General features: G+C 48.2%; 1 protein-coding gene across 7 annotated transcripts in view; it reads left to right on the forward strand.

Moving 5' to 3' along the window:
- The window catches only part of LOC118508954 (neural-cadherin-like), a 293319-nt gene extending 278162 nt beyond the window's left edge, over window positions 1–15157 (forward strand). For 5 of the 7 annotated variants that reach the window (XM_036048870.1, XM_036048871.1, XM_036048867.1 and 2 more), the window contains 7 exons: window positions 5360–5497; window positions 6321–9940; window positions 10020–10190; window positions 10287–10528; window positions 10621–10830; window positions 11060–11233; window positions 11336–15157. In XM_036048870.1, coding sequence (XP_035904763.1) covers window positions 5360–5497; window positions 6321–9940; window positions 10020–10190; window positions 10287–10528; window positions 10621–10830; window positions 11060–11233; window positions 11336–11454 — 4674 coding nt within the window. In that variant the 3' untranslated portion in view covers window positions 11455–15157. Of the gene's footprint in view, window positions 1–5359; window positions 5498–6320; window positions 9941–10019; window positions 10191–10286; window positions 10529–10620; window positions 10831–11059 lie in introns of all 7 variants that reach the window. The other 2 variants (XM_036048873.1, XM_036048872.1) reach the window with 2 other exon arrangements.
- The last annotated feature ends 576 nt before the right edge of the window (window positions 15158–15733 follow it).

The raw sequence follows: 15733 nt of genomic DNA on the forward strand, positions 1-15733 counted from the left end.
CACGATAGGGTTCCGGACACAAAAGATTCCGAAGCATTCTATTCAATTTCAGAAAACAAACCGAATGGAGTTGCTCTGGTGCATGCTGGAGGACCATTCGAGGGCGCACAAAGCTTGGCATAGACCATCATGAGTGGGGTCGCACAGTGTGTCACTTGAAGCTTCCAAAACGGGATGCTACCACGTACGGCCCTGGGAACGGGTTTACGAGAGTAGCGAAGCAAAAAAAGGGAAACCTTGTTCCAAGTTTTCATATCCTTGAACCGAACGGAGCTGTGCTAAAATTGAAAAGGATGTAACACTAAATACCGATAGATGCCGTCCGTCTTTCGTGCTGCAGCGATAAAGCGTTCTAGGTGACGTGCGCTGATCAAAGAAAAGTGGTCGCCCGAAATGGGCTACACCTAGCAGACCAAGACTTCTAGCCTTTACAATGTTCCCCGGGAGTAGGGGAAGGTTTACCGGTGACTCCGGGATGCGTACGTGGCATGGTGTTCCTGTGAATGGATGACGCTACCAAGGTCGGAGGTAGTAGTTGTAACTAGCTCTTTGCCCGCCAGCACCACCAGGACACTGGTTCCAATCGCCAATCGGGAAACTAGAAGATAAATTATATTTTTCATTAGCTTCCTAAAGGTTTTGCTGACGTACCCTCGTACCTCTGCCAAACTGCAGAATCCCGCACTACACACGCATCCGTACGTGTCTATTTGTGTCTATTTGTGTGTGTATGTGTGTGAGGTCAGCTCTTGGCAGCACTTTCCCCGGGTGGAAGTGAAATAAATGACCTCCGTACGATGGAAGACACTTATCAATTTTATTACTTTCGAACGTTCAATTATGGCCCTGACCGTTACACTGCTCTTCTCGTTCGGTACCACTCGTAAAACAGGACTGCTTTATGACTCCAGGCACACATCCGGACCGTACGTTCGACTCAGTTAAGCCAGCTTATCTTGACCTCTGGCTCGCCACCGTTCCTTGCCGCGTCTCTCGTGCTCACGTATGAGCCTCATATTCCATTACAACGGTCAGTACTGCACGCACCAGGCAACCGGGGGTTGGAATGTCTTTGAAAAACATTTATTTAATTTATGAGATAGTTTGTCGAACGGTCGCAAACTTGCCCGGACAACGGCAGCGGTTGCGTTGCGGTGACGGTGGCGCTGATGATGCTGATGAGGATGCTGATGTTGATGGGACCAAACATGCTTTTAGCCTTTTGCAGCCCGTCATGGGGAAGGTTGGCTTGGGTGTGGCTATGTGGCTAGCATGAAACAAACAGAGTTTAGTGTGTTTGCTTTTCATATTTAACATATCTGAAATGGATTTAACGAGTAAATAACATTGTTGTTAGCTACACTTTTGATAGTGATCTTTATGATGCTGAATTTGCTTTGCAAGTGACATGTTTATGGACCAGCATTAAAAAGGTATTTGAATGTAGCTTATTTTCATTTACTTACTTTAGCTTTCTTTGCAATTCAAATACATGTGCAAATAGAAAGCTCCGTTCCGTTAATTAATATCCAGTTGATGACTTTCAGCGAACACACGCTTCCTCCCATTTGAGAGGTAAATAAAAGAATTCTGCTTCAAACAAAATCTCGCTGTAATGATCGATACACAAGATGTTTTCCCCCTGGTATCAATGAGCGTTCAAACAAGAAACTATTCTTCTGCATGCCGAGATGCCGTTCTTAGGTTCGTGCGCTTGGCACACACACAAAACCGAAAGCACTTGCAGCATATCGAACCATAATCTTATTTACCGAACAGCGGCTTCGAGTGCCACACGTGATCTCATACCATCTTCTACTTCTTCTTCTTCGTTTTGTTTGGAGCTTCCCCCCAGCGGGGGTTGTGATGTTTGCTTGCAGCCTTTGCAACGTGACTTCGTTGTACACAGCACACCATTCCCGTCGGGAGGAAACGATAACGACGATAATAACGTCATCGTATGCTCAACCAAAGCCTCTGCGAAAGCAACATTTCCCTGCATCCCGGGTGTTGGTCTGGTGAGTTGCCCGGCACATCAGGCAACTCGCTCGTCCGTTGAACCGTTGTGGGTGGAAAAGAGCGGGCTAAAGTCAGTGATCGAATGGCACGTACTGGCAACGATTTCCTACTTACGTCAACGGGGAACGCTCAAGCCCGTCCGCCTAACGAGGCAAAGGATAAATATTAACAAGCTTATGACGGGGTAAAGATGTCATTACGAAATTTCTATCCTGAAAAATGCTTCCCTCCCTGCAAATATCGAACGTCAACCGATCGTTATTCGAGCGTGTGGGTTTTCGTACGCCACCGGATGCCAGCTGGTGCTGCTAAGGACTGCAAGACGCATCCTGTTAAACTTAAGTCGAGCACCACTCGAGCCGAGATGCAATGTCTGTACTGTACTGCCACACTTTGTCATGTCCGCATGCAGATCGGTGCAACTGGCAAGCTTCAGCTTGTCATGCCAAAACCAAGCTGGGACAAACCAGCCAGGAGTGATGTGTGAGGCGTTGCTGTTTAGCTGACTTTCGACCAGATTGTGTGGCAGATTGTGTGGGGGTTTTGCGTTGGAATCCACCATAGACATAGAAGGACTCCCTTCCATGCTCGGTTCTGACTGGCTCTGGTGTGGCGATGATTGATGGTACAGCTGTCACGATTTAAAGCGCCACCTGCAAAAACGCTCCCGACGCCCGACCCAACAACAAGTGAGTCAGCAAAGCGATTCGCGAAAACAGATCGCTATTTAATGCCAGCAGGGGTGCTTTGAACATCCGGGCCACATCCGGGCTGGTCCGGAACGCTAGCCTAATTATGAGATATCACCCGAAATTAACGCATCACTAACCGACGTGATGAGATTTGCCCATTTGCTTTACCAACCGTGCGTTGCTGTTCCGTACGATATAATGCTCCGTTTCCTGTCGCTGTGTCGCCAGCCATGTTGCCAGTTGCCCGAACTCGCATAAGCGTAAAATGTGAGAAGTAAACTTTTTAATGAATATAAATACACACCCGGAACATACTCCTTCCGGGCGGCAGTATGCGTTTTTTGTTCGGAAAGAACTCATTTCGGCATGACCTCCACGATTCGAGCGATCCTCCTGTCCTTGACACAGATGTGCTCGAAGACGCGAAATCCCAATCCTTGCTGGGTCCACCGAGCGGGGCACGATGTTCGGTGCTATTTGCATAAATTTGACCATTCTTTCGTCCTTGCTGCACCGACGACAATGCACGGTCATGTGTACAACCAGAAACAGGCACTATTTCGGCGAAATGGAGAACAAACGAAAGAAAATAGCTTCCGGAAAGGCACAGCAAGGTCGTACGGCGAGAAACGGCACTGAACCGAAGGAACTCGGTCGTCTGGTAAGGATGGAAAACTTATGCAGCTATCAGGCGGAATGAAATTTCATTAAAATTTACATAACCACCGGCAAAACAGCGAACTGCTTGTGTCGCACAGGTTCACGGGTTCTTGCTTCTTGCCTCCGGTAGACACGGTTCCTTGTGACAACCGTTCCAGGCTCTTCGGCGACTCTTTTCTATTTACTCGATGCCAATTTTCCACGCTATTGTATTCCACTGTTCATGCCAAACCTCGGCACATTGTTCCTCCTTTTTTATACACACACACACACAGAGAGAGACTCACACGGAGCACGAGCAATTGCACATCCTTGTCGCTGAATGTAGCAAAAGAAATCAAACAAGAACAAGGAACACCATAAAAAGGAACGATTAGTGCGCTTCCTGCAGTAAACTTCTGGTTTTTTTGCCCATTTTTTTGCTTCCTCCTCGCAAATCCTCGCACTCCGCTACATTGCATTAACTGTGAGCCGGTGGTGAGAAAAGTTTGCACCATTCTACTGCAGCTCTCGCTCGCGGGTTGCACTAATGCTGCTGATGAAATTCAAAAGCAGCACGAGCACGCGAACCAAAGCGCACGCTGTAATGGAACGCTGCTTTTAAGTGCCCGCCAAGCTCGCACACCCGGGATGTGCCCGATCAGTTTCCATCTTCAACCGTTCCTGCCCATTTGTGCCGTGCAGCTCGCTCCCGGATGGCCTCCCCGATGGCATGGTGTAATTGCATCGGTAAACATGAGGTTTGTTTTACAAGCAAATAGACCACGGAGAGATCTACCTTCGGCGGTTTCTACGATGCATCGGGCAAATGGTAAGCGTTTCTCGATAGTGTGTAACGAACCTCAATGGTTGGACTCTTGATGTACCGCATCAAATCTGCTAATGGATGTTACGTTTTGTACGTGCCGCTCTTATCACGAGTGCAGCGTGCGTTCTTCATCCCACCGGTGGAGAACAATTATGATTCGGCATTCGGGCGTACGGCACGGGAGCAGGAAAGGATTGCTTTCGTTTATCTAAACGATAATATTATTCACCATTGACCCATGCCTCCCATATGTTCATCCCGGACAGTTAGTACATTGTTGGAATAAATGCCTCGTGAAACAATACTGCACGGTGAGCAGCAAATTAATAACCGACCACTCAGTCTTCAGTATTCCTGACTCCGGTGTAAACATTAGCTCCGATTAGTTGCAGGAAGCGATGGAAGCTTTTCGGAACGATCAATCATGTAGATATTCTAGTCCGCTCTCGCCCAGATGGCTCTTCGGATGTAATTCTAGCAGGCAATAAAATAAACAGCAATCAATCACAAATGCCAGCACAACTCAGTTCGCTCGTAATCATAACAACTCAATCGTAATAACTGGAACAAAATTCATGGCCTAGGTACGGTAGCTCCAGAACCCAACGGATCTCACAATACCTGGGTCCGCTGTCGGTCGGTTCACGACGCCGTCCTTCGTGTCGAACAGTTTAACCGAACCTGGTCCTGAAATGTTTTGAACACACCCACCCAGTACTCCCCGGATGTGTTCGACGTCCCGCACAGACATATCCTCCCAATGCAATTTGCAGTAATAAATGAAAAACTAATTTTCCAACTGACAGACGATGGAATTGAATTAGCTCGGCCATGGGGGTCGGCACGGGCGGCCAGGTGTGCGTTGATGCTTCGTGTCTGTGTCCCAGCAATCGAACGAGAAATGGTCATGCCAATCATCGGAACGAAACGAATTCATATTTCGTCCTTTGCCTATTCCTGCGCTCGCCGACTTGCGCTTGACAGGCACACAGCCCCGAAAGGCTATCGCACCAGCAAAAAAAAATACCGTTCACTTTCGTTGTAGCCAATCTTCGTTGTTTTCTGCGAAAAATCGGTTATTTTTGGAGACTGGTGGTGCTTGCGTTCGTTTACTTTTATCATTCACTCTTTGCTTTGTTCGTTCTCACTTGGCGTTTCATTTCTGTTCTGTTTCGCACAGGTCACCGCCTCCGATGCCGATGTCGAGCGGCCGAACAACATCATCTACTTCCTGACCGGGCCCGGTATTGACATCGAAAATCCCTCCGACAGCAACTTTGACATCAACAAGGCCACCGGGGAGATATTTGTGCTAAAGGTAGGTCCGGAATGCTGCAACTAAGCCGTAAAAACTGTGGCCCGTTGCGGTAGCGTCGACAGCAAACCGACGGAATTGAATTGACCGGAATTAGAGCGGCGCGGCGCGTTGCAGTGCGTAAAAGTTAAGCAATAGCTAAACACACAACAGACGTCCACATTGTTTGGTTGACGAAGTGGCGAACGGTATTCAAAAGTTCCACAAATCGAATGGTACCTACTCTTCATCGGCATAAACTCTTTTCCCGTAGCTCGAACCAGGATGGACCGGATGGACATTGTGTTTAGGAATTGTTTGTTGGGGGTTTGAAAACCGAGTTTTTGTTCGCTCTCGCTCCCTCTTCTTCAAACAGTATAAACGGGAAGTTCAAGTTACCCGAACAAAAACTTAAACGTCTTCAAGAGTTAATGCTCTTTCTCGGGTGCGGACTTTCGATGGAGAAAGTTTTTCTGTTCGCCGGCAAACTGGGTTCTGGTTGCTGCAGAGTTTTAAATAACTTTCCGGTATGCTTGTACCGGTCTCAAATGATTCGTACGGGACCGAGTTGTCCACGGGGATACTGTGCTGGACATGAGTTTTTACCTCAAGTAAATACTCTAATTTAATTAAATCAACCAATTGCACGAACTTTGTCTTATCGCTGCACACGCAAACGGTAACCGGGAACAATGTCAACGGCATTTCAGGCTTTGCTTAGCCAAGCACAGAATTCAATTTTTGAAGCTTTTAATTGAGTAGCGGTACCGTAGCGTGCGTGTGTTTCGTGATGAAAGTAATAACTTTACCCATGTGTCCTTTTCTCTTCCGTCGTATTCTACATCAGCCACTAAATCGAGATCCACCCCATGGACGGGCGTCATGGAAGTTCACCGTCTTCGCACAGGACGAAGGTGGTGAGGGGTTGGTTGGGTTTACCGAGGTGCAAATCAACCTGAAAGACGTAAACGACAATGCACCACAATTTCCAAACGGCATCGCGTACGGTAATGTGACCGAGAATGGCACCATCGGCATGCACGTGATGACAATAAAGGCCGAAGATTACGATGACGTCAACGAAGGCACCAACGCCAAGGTGATCTATTCGATCGAGAAAAATGCCATCGAGGAAGATACGGGTCTACCGATCTTTGACATCAACCCGGACACCGGGCTCATCACAACGGCGGTCTGCTGTCTCGATCGGGAAAAGACGCCCGATTACTCGCTGCAGATTGTGGCCACCGATGGCGGTGGTTTGAAGGGCACGGGAACGGCATCGATTAAGGTGAAAGATCTGAACGATATGCCGCCCCGGTTCACCAAGGACGAGTGGTTCGTGGAAGTGGAGGAGACGGATGGTAGTGTGCTACCGGAGGCGCCCATTCTAACCGTGACGGTGAACGATGACGATGAGATTAACAATTTTCAGTACAAGATTATTGAGAGCAGCGGCTATGGGGCGGATAAGTTCGCCATGGTGAAGAATGCGGATGGGACTGGTAGCTTGAAGGTGGTGCAACCGCTAGACTACGAGGACCCGATGCAGATCAATGGGTTTCGCTTTCGGATACAGGTCATCGATAACGATGGGATTGACGAGAGCGACAAGTACCACGTCGACCATTCGTGGGTGATTGTGAAGCTGAAGGATATTAACGATAATACGCCACGCTTCAAGAAACCACACATTGAAGCGGCCGTTTACGAAAATGCGGAAGTGGGGAAAAATTTGGGCACCTTCAAGGCGGTCGACATTGATAAGGGTGGCAAGAGTAAGATCACGTACAGCATCAACCGTTCCACCGATCGCAAACGTCAGTTTGCTATCAACCAGGAAGGATCGGTCACGATCCAGCGCGAACTTGATCGGGAAACGATGTCGAAACATTCGCTTGAAATTTTGGCCACCGACGATGGAGTCCCACCGCGCACGGCGTCCGCCATCTTGACCGTGCTGGTGAAGGACATTAACGATAATGCACCGGTGTTTGCGGAAGATTATCGGCCCATTTTGCTGGAAAACTCACCACCGTCGAAGATTATTGAAATCTCCGCGATCGATAAGGACGATCGGCTGAAGGGCAATGGGCCACCGTTCCAGTTCCGCATGGACCCGGATGCGGACGATGTGATTCGAACCTCGTTCAAGGTAGAGCAAAGCAACAAGGGTGATGGTATGGCGATCATATCGTCGCTCGGTTCATTCGATCGAGAGTATCGCAAGCAGTACACTATCCCGATCGTCATCAAAGACTCGGGAACACCGCCACAGACCGGTACCAGCACGCTTACGATTACGATCGGTGACCTGAACGATAACATTATGCAGCCCGGTTCGAAGGAGGTGGTGGTGTACAACTACCAGGGCCAGGCACCGGACACACCGATCGGGCGTGTGTTTGTGAACGATCTGGACGATTGGGACACCTCCGATAAGCTGTTCTACTGGGACGAGGCCGAGAATCCTCGCTTCAAGCTAGACGACACGTCCGGTATGGTGACGATGAGACGAGGTGCTCGCGAGGGACGGTACAAGCTGCGGTTTAAGATTTACGATCGAAAGCATGCACAGGAATCGTACGCCAACATGTCGGTGGTGGTGAAACACATCTCGTACGAAGCGATCGTCAACTCGGGATCGATCAGGCTGATCGGTATTACCGATGAGGATTTCATCAGGATCTGGAACTATCGCACCCAAAACATCTTCCGCAGTAAGCTGGAACGGTTCCGCGAAAAGTTGGCCGAGCTGCTGAACGTGGACGTCAAGAATGTGGATGTGTTTAGCGTGCAGATGAAGGATAAAACCGTCCCACTAACGGATGTGAGGTTCGCTGTGCACGGCGCGTACTACTACAAAGCAGTGCAGCTGAACGGTGTGATACTGCTGCACAAGGAGGAGATCGAGCAGGAGGTCGGCATTAACATCACAATGGTGAATGTGGACGAGTGTTTGCTGGAGAATGCTGACTGTGCCGGGTCCTGCACCAGCATCATCGAGGTCCAAACGAACCCGTGTCTGGTAAATGCAAACAAAACCGCTCTGGTCGGAGTGCAGATTAACTCCACCGCGGAGTGTGTCTGTAGCTCGAGAGAATACAAACAGCAGCAAACCTGCAAATCTCACCCCTGTCTTAATGGGGGCCGTTGCACGGATTCAAAGTCGGGCATCAAGTGTTCGTGTCCGCCGGGATATACGGGGCCACGCTGCCAGCAGGTGGTGCGTAGTTTCCGTGGTAGCGGTTGGGCCTGGTACCCACCGCTCGACATGTGCGACCGATCGCACATTAGCGTCGAGATCATCACAACGAAACCGGAAGGTTTGATATTTTACAACGGACCTATTACTCCACCGAAGGAGGACGATACAACGAAACAGCTGTCGGACTTTATTGCGCTCGAGCTCGAGCAGGGCTATCCGCGGTTTCTGATCGATTATGGCTCAGGTACGCTGGAGCTACGCATCACGACCAAGCATCCGCTAAATGACGGCGAATGGCATCGGATCGATCTGTTCTGGGACACGGAGCAGGTGAAGATGGTGGTCGATTTTTGCAAGACGGCCGAAATCACCGAGGCCGACGATGGCAATCTGGTGGAGTTTGTCGACCATACCTGCCAAGCGCTGGGCAAGGTGCCACAGTTCAACGAGTATCTGAATCTCAACACACCGCTCCAGATTGGCGGAGTGTTTCGGGATAAGTTCGATTACACCTACAACCGTTGGCAGTACATGCCGGTTGGGGTCGGGTTCGAGGGTTGCATTCGTGAGTTCAAGCACAACGGTATCCTGTACGATCTGTCCCATCCGGGACTCTCGAAGGGCAGTGCACCGGGATGTCTCTACACGCAGGAGGTGTGCGATCTGAATCCACAAGTCGCACGATGCCTGGAGCATGGCAAGTGTGTCGGTAGCTACGACGAGGCTAAGTGTGAGTGCAATCCTGGCTGGACAGGAACGTACTGTAGCTTGCCCACCACTCCGACCACCTTCAAGACGCACAGCTACGTCAAGTATGCGCTCAGCTTCGAGCCGGACAAGTTCACCACTCAGATACAGCTTCGGTTCCGAACGCGCGAAACGTACGGCGAGCTGTTTCGCATCAGTGATCAGCATATGCGCGAGTATGGGATCATTGAGCTGAAGGGGGCGAAGGTTTACTTCCGGTACAGCTTAAACACGGGCCAGGTGGACGAGCAGGAGGTGGCGCTAACGGCGGTCGAGGTGGACGATGGCCAGTGGCACGTGGTGAAGGTGCAGCGATACGGCTCGGCGGCTATACTGGAGCTGGACGGCGGTGAGGGAGCCAACTTCAATCAGAGCTTCTCCTTCGACGGCCATCAGTGGCTGTCAGTCGACAAGCAGGAGGGTGTGTACGCTGGTGGCAAACCGGAGTTTACCGGTGTAAAGACGTACGATGTGAAATCTGACTATCAGAAGAGTTGCATCGACGACATAAGGTAGGTGTGGATGGTGGATTCAATTTTAAGGATGTGAAGGTAATCAGTTTGCTCTTTCTATTTACCAAACTTTCTACAGGTTGGATGGTAAAAGCTTGCCACTTCCGCCAGCCACCAACGGTACGCAGTGGGGTCAAGCCACGATGGCAAAGAACATTGACCGGTACTGCTCGTCCAACAATCCCTGCCAGAACGCGTACTGTCCAGATCCGTTCGAGTGTGTCGACTTGTGGAACAAGTACGAGTGCGCGTAAGTGTCTCGCTCCACAACAACGCGTGGTTCCATTATCTATAAAAGAGCCATTTTGATAACGTGAAATGATTGAACATTTCTTTCCCGATACAGCTGCGGTGATGGTATGATCATCTCGCCGGAAGGCAAAACCTGCATCGACCGTAACGAGTGTCTGGACTATCCGTGTCTGAATGGTGGCACTTGCATCAACCAGGAGCCCCGCCTGAAGTACAAGTGCATCTGTCCGGACTCGTACTGGGGCGAGAGTTGTGAGTTTCTGAAGGAACGACAAGCGCTTAAATTCAGCACCAGTGCCTTGGCCGCCGTAATAGCCTGCCTATTACTGATCATTAGTAAGTGTTGTTTTGTTGCGTTCGCGTCTGTGCGACCATACCATGGCATGCCAACTAACCGCCACCCTGCTACCACCTGGTTCTGTCCACAGTTTTGCTGTTTGTATATTTCTCCTGCTCTCGGCGTCGTTCGGCCAACTTCAACAAGAAACCGGCCACCAAGGACGACATCCGCGAGAACATCATCAACTACTGCGACGAGGGCGGTGGCGAGAACGACATGACCGCGTTCGACATGAAAACGCTCAAAATCCCGATCGGCCCGCTGCCGGAGCTCGTCCAACATAAGGCACCGCCCGTACGTAAGTAGCGTGGTTCGTTTGCATGTGCTGTACTGGGTGGTGGTGTGCGCCAGCATGCGAGCATACCTTCCACCGTAGACCGTTTGTCGTTCTGTAGTCCAGTTGTTGCACCACCACAGCTGTGTGTGTGTTGTCGTGTGTTTTTCCGTGGCATGAATGTCCGTTTTGGCTAATGACCGTTCTCTTACCTTGTCGTTCCCATCACTGACCGGCCGTACGGAAAACCCAGGTCCAGATATTGCCGTCGTGTCCGACCAGGTCGTCGGCAAGGTGGACGTGTTCCTGGACGACCGGAAGCGACGCGTCGACATCGACCCAGCCTCCGGGCCATTCGACGATCTGCGTAACTACGCCTACGAAGGTTGTGGGAGTACCTCTGGCTCGCTAAGTTCCTTACAGTCAGGTAAATCTAAAAAATCGCCCAAACCCATTATAATCTTCCACACCTGCCCCGAACAGACCACTATAATAAACTCCTAAAAACCCTCCCACTGTTCCACCGCAGGTACGGACGATGAACCCCATGAGTATAGCTTTTTAACCACATGGGGTCCCCGTTTCGATAAGTTAGTCAATATATACGAACCAAGCAAAGCGCAAATCGAAGATGACGATGTTAGTTAAAAGTAGCTGTCGCGCGGTGTCCCAGGTGTCTAGGTCCCGTAGTCGGGAAGTCCGTGTGTTCGTGTGGTTTTTGTTTTCTAGGTTTTATTTTTGGTATTGTATGGCCAGGCCAGGGACGAAGCCAGGCGTTGATGCGCACGGTCTTGTAGATACAAATTGCGTACAGTTGCGAGTATAGCAAGAGAGAAAGGCAAACCCAATAGTCGTACATACCATATGCACTACCTTCCTCGTGGAGTATCTCGTTGAGAAGACGAGGCTGGTGTGAGGCTAGGCGTTTTCGCGTAGATATTCTTTGTAAAATACACTCAACAAACCCACATACACCGACCGATTCGGTGCGGTCTACGAACGAGTGCAGCTTCCGGACGCGAAGTTGTAGTTTTGAGGCCAGCCAATGGGCGTGGGCGATTAGATAAGGACATATTTAAATCGATTTTATTAACTTCCAACTAGCGGTTCAAATGGCGAAGCTGGCGCTGGTAGATCATCATGGTCGATGATGGTTGATCCTGTGCGAGCATTAAATGCTCGCGCCGATTGCCTAGCACCGATGTAATTTGTTCTTATTATGCGAACCGTTATACTGTACATATTGCATGTAAAAATTGAACTAAACTATTCGTCTCGTGAAAAACTACTTACTCCATCTAGCCCCCAGGCCAGTGGCCAGGTGCGAAAAATGGAAAACAAGCTGAACGTTCTTTATGAAAGGACATAACGAAGGAAGGAACGAACTCCATAGGGGGGGTACGGTGAAGGAACGAGTGTTGAATTAGCTAATGGGGAAACGGGGATGAGATTTTTTTATAAAAAATATTTTATCATCCATTCGCGAAGGCGTTGTGTCTCGGCATAATCCTTGGGAAGGAAGGCGCACGTAGCAGCAAAGGGTTGTCATGTTGGTAAAAAAACAAAACCGTACACGTGATCGATCGACCGATAATCCTTATAGAAAATTCCACACCGAACCACAAGAGAGGTAACAATCCATCACACACTGTTGATGCTGTTTTAGTATTCCCGTTTTCGTTTTGCTCAAATGGAGGTAGAATACTAATGAAATAGTACAGGTGCTAAGCTGGTGCAAATGGGAAAAAGATAAAAACAAAAACCCTCCCGTAGAACTTAGCACGGCTGCATTCACGAAACCATACACTTCTTGGTTGCGCACCATTCAATGATCCTTAATCCTCTCCGGACAAAACGGACGACCGTCGCTTCAAAGCCAACCAAAGCTACAGCAGTGCAGCACGGCACTGCTGATGGGTGGTCAGTGAAACGACCCCACTCGAATGGTTAAAATCAAAATGAAACTTATATAAAACTGAAAAGACAAACGTGAAGAAATGGAAGAACACAAAAGCTATAGTACAAGCGCGAAGCGAACCGAAAGCCACAAATAGTCAAACATTTACGAAACAAAACTCTAAACTCAATCAAAACTCCCGGCAAAAGGGACAAAGGCTTAACCGGCGCAATTTTACAAGCAAACACACTCACCAAAAATGCCGGAAATCCTGTGCATTTTGGGGTTGGAAGTACACAGAGCAAGAAGAGCAGCAACAACACAAAAAACTTTTAACCGAACCGAAGCGAAAGCGAACCGGGCCAAGCTGCACAAAGCCATGCTCTTTATCAAAAGAAAGCGCTTCGACTCACAACTTAGATGGGTTTCTGGTTTCTTTCTGGCTTTTATTTCCCCCCCTTTCTTTTTTGTTTGGAAACGAACACAAGATAAACCAACAACAACATTCCAACCGAGTCATATCGGGAGGTTTCTTTTTTGTCCATCTTAAGAACCTTTCGGACCTTTAGTTGACCGTTTTGGGAAGCGAGTGACTGCAGTCACCGGATGAAGGTCGACCAGGGCATCGACGAGCACGAGCGAAATCTCTTTAAACATTCCAGCATCGTCTCGTTCTCCTCAATGCAGCCGGAAAACTTTACAATTTCCCAACCGCTTTTCACTATCCGAACGTTCGAACGAAACTTAAACCGGAGCGACTCTAGTCACGACCACCCCGGCTCTATCCCGGCTCAAGGATCAATAGATACTGTGCCAGTTTACAAAACGAGACAAATGAAGCCACTCACTCGTGCATCAAGAATAACTTGTGTTTGATCAATTACGATGAATGTTCCCTCTTTTTTCCCGCCCCAACGGATCAAACGAGAGCGTGGATACGGGAACCGAGCGTTCTGTTTACCAATTTGAAGCGTTTATTGAGCGTACGTGCAGAAGATACGGCAGCATTCACTACTTCAATCGTCGGTGGAAGAGTGCTGCAGTTGCAAACCATTTTCATGCACCATCTCCATTGAAGTTCCAGCTGCGTTAAATGCAATGCCAGCCGACAGGATGAAAAGATTGGTTGGTTGGGTGTCGAAGGGATGTCTCCCAGCAACAACAACAACTACAAAAAAAACCACACCCCTTCATCTTTCTGTTCTGTTTGAGCATGAATTTACATACCTTATCAGATTATCGGAACCCTGAACGACCCGCACCCGAAGTGATTTTCTGTTTGTTCTACTGATCTGCATTGATAGTGGTGCTGCACTGTTCGGTGGAAGGAATCGTTGAAGAGATCTTCCGTACAAGTATTTTATTTACCCGGAGCGTCCAACCAACCGGCTGAATTTCGGAGAGTTGTTGATTTTTATGCTGTTATTCACCCTTCCACAAACTTTGCCTGCCGTTCGGTGTACTCATATCACCGTATCCGGATGGCCAACGATCGCGATGCCGGCGGGGCAGCATCGAACGAAGGGATTTATTGTTTGCCTTTGCTAGTTAGATACCGCAGCCCGATTATTTAAAGGATTGTTATTCGGTTCGCCGAACCTATGTTTGAGTCCGATGTGTGATACTTGGAAGATCCCGGGAGAACATATTGACGTGGTGTAAGAACTGGACGAACGGGGAGGAAAAGGATACGATGCGTCTTAAGCGATTCGTAAACGATACGAAGGCAGGTGGAGGCAGTTCGCAGTTCCGTTTCGGGGTTATTTACGAGACCTGATTGAAGCGCAAATACAGTTGATTCATCTAATTGTGTCCGTGTGTGTATGTAAATCGAAGTGGGTGGGAATTGTAAAATAAATACGCAAAAACCCGATAGTTGTAGTGTGTCTGCAGCAAGGAAAATAAATCAAAACAACACAACAACATTGCCCTGGAAGGTTGTGGGGCAACTCGTTCGATTCGATTGCCCCGAACAGCCGATAGGGTACAGCAGCAACCGAACCAAGGAAGGGGCTGAATGAAGGTGAAGATAAAAATCAAAATGAAATAGTACATACGAAATGTGGACATAAATGTGTAGTGTCCAGCAAAACCTAAACCAGCAAAGCAACAAAACAGGCCATAAACGGAGCTATAAATGGATTATATATAACGATAACCAAAAACAACCGAAAACAGAACAAAAAGCAAACAGCATCGACAGACCCATTGGCCGGTACGATATTCGAACCACTCAACTGCATTGGTTTGTGAGACACAGGCATTATGTTTTTGTTAGGATTTTTAAGTAAACCAATGGGGCATGGGATGACAAAAGAAAACCGTTGACTTGAAGGCAAAACCAGGGAAGATGAACGAAACAAAAAATCAAACAAACAACCAGACGAAAAGAATGTGAAGACCGTACGTTGTAAAGATAAGAGTTTAATAAAAAACTATTAAATACAAAGAAAACTTTTGTTTAGCTGTGTCGCATTAATTTATTCATGTAGGTTAAATACTTTACAAACCTCTCCAAATGAGAAAAGAAAGTTGAAATGACGGGTAAATATGTACTGCTCTCTCTCTCTCTCTCCCTCTCTAGGCTGATACCTAGAATAGCTTCATCGTTTCAATAAAAATGGCAATGAAGTGAAATTAATTTAATTTAATGAATAACTCGATCCATTTGCATGCCATAACAGCGTTCATTATTGTTTTCCTTTGGAGTGTTTCCTTTCAGTGTTTGTTCGAGGAAAATGTTTAAGGTTCAACTCATCTAGTTGATACATTTTCTGAGAAATCAACTACAACTATTGAGTACATTTGCATCAGACCTTCAGATTCTTGAAAACTCTTTAAGCGTCAGAATGAACTCCGTTTTCACTGGGCAAAGCAGTGTACAGGAAGCCTTCCACTATTTGGTGTTTTTGCTAGCCGAAGTAAATTATTGAACTTTTTCCTTAGTCTACTGCAACGCTGCCGGAAGCCTCTCAGCAACCAGACAATGCACCATGCAACACAGCCCGCATTCTTCTATCCATCATCATC

This window comes from Anopheles stephensi, chromosome 3 (genome assembly GCF_013141755.1).
Source record: "Anopheles stephensi strain Indian chromosome 3, UCI_ANSTEP_V1.0, whole genome shotgun sequence".
Taxonomy (NCBI): domain Eukaryota; kingdom Metazoa; phylum Arthropoda; class Insecta; order Diptera; family Culicidae; genus Anopheles; species Anopheles stephensi.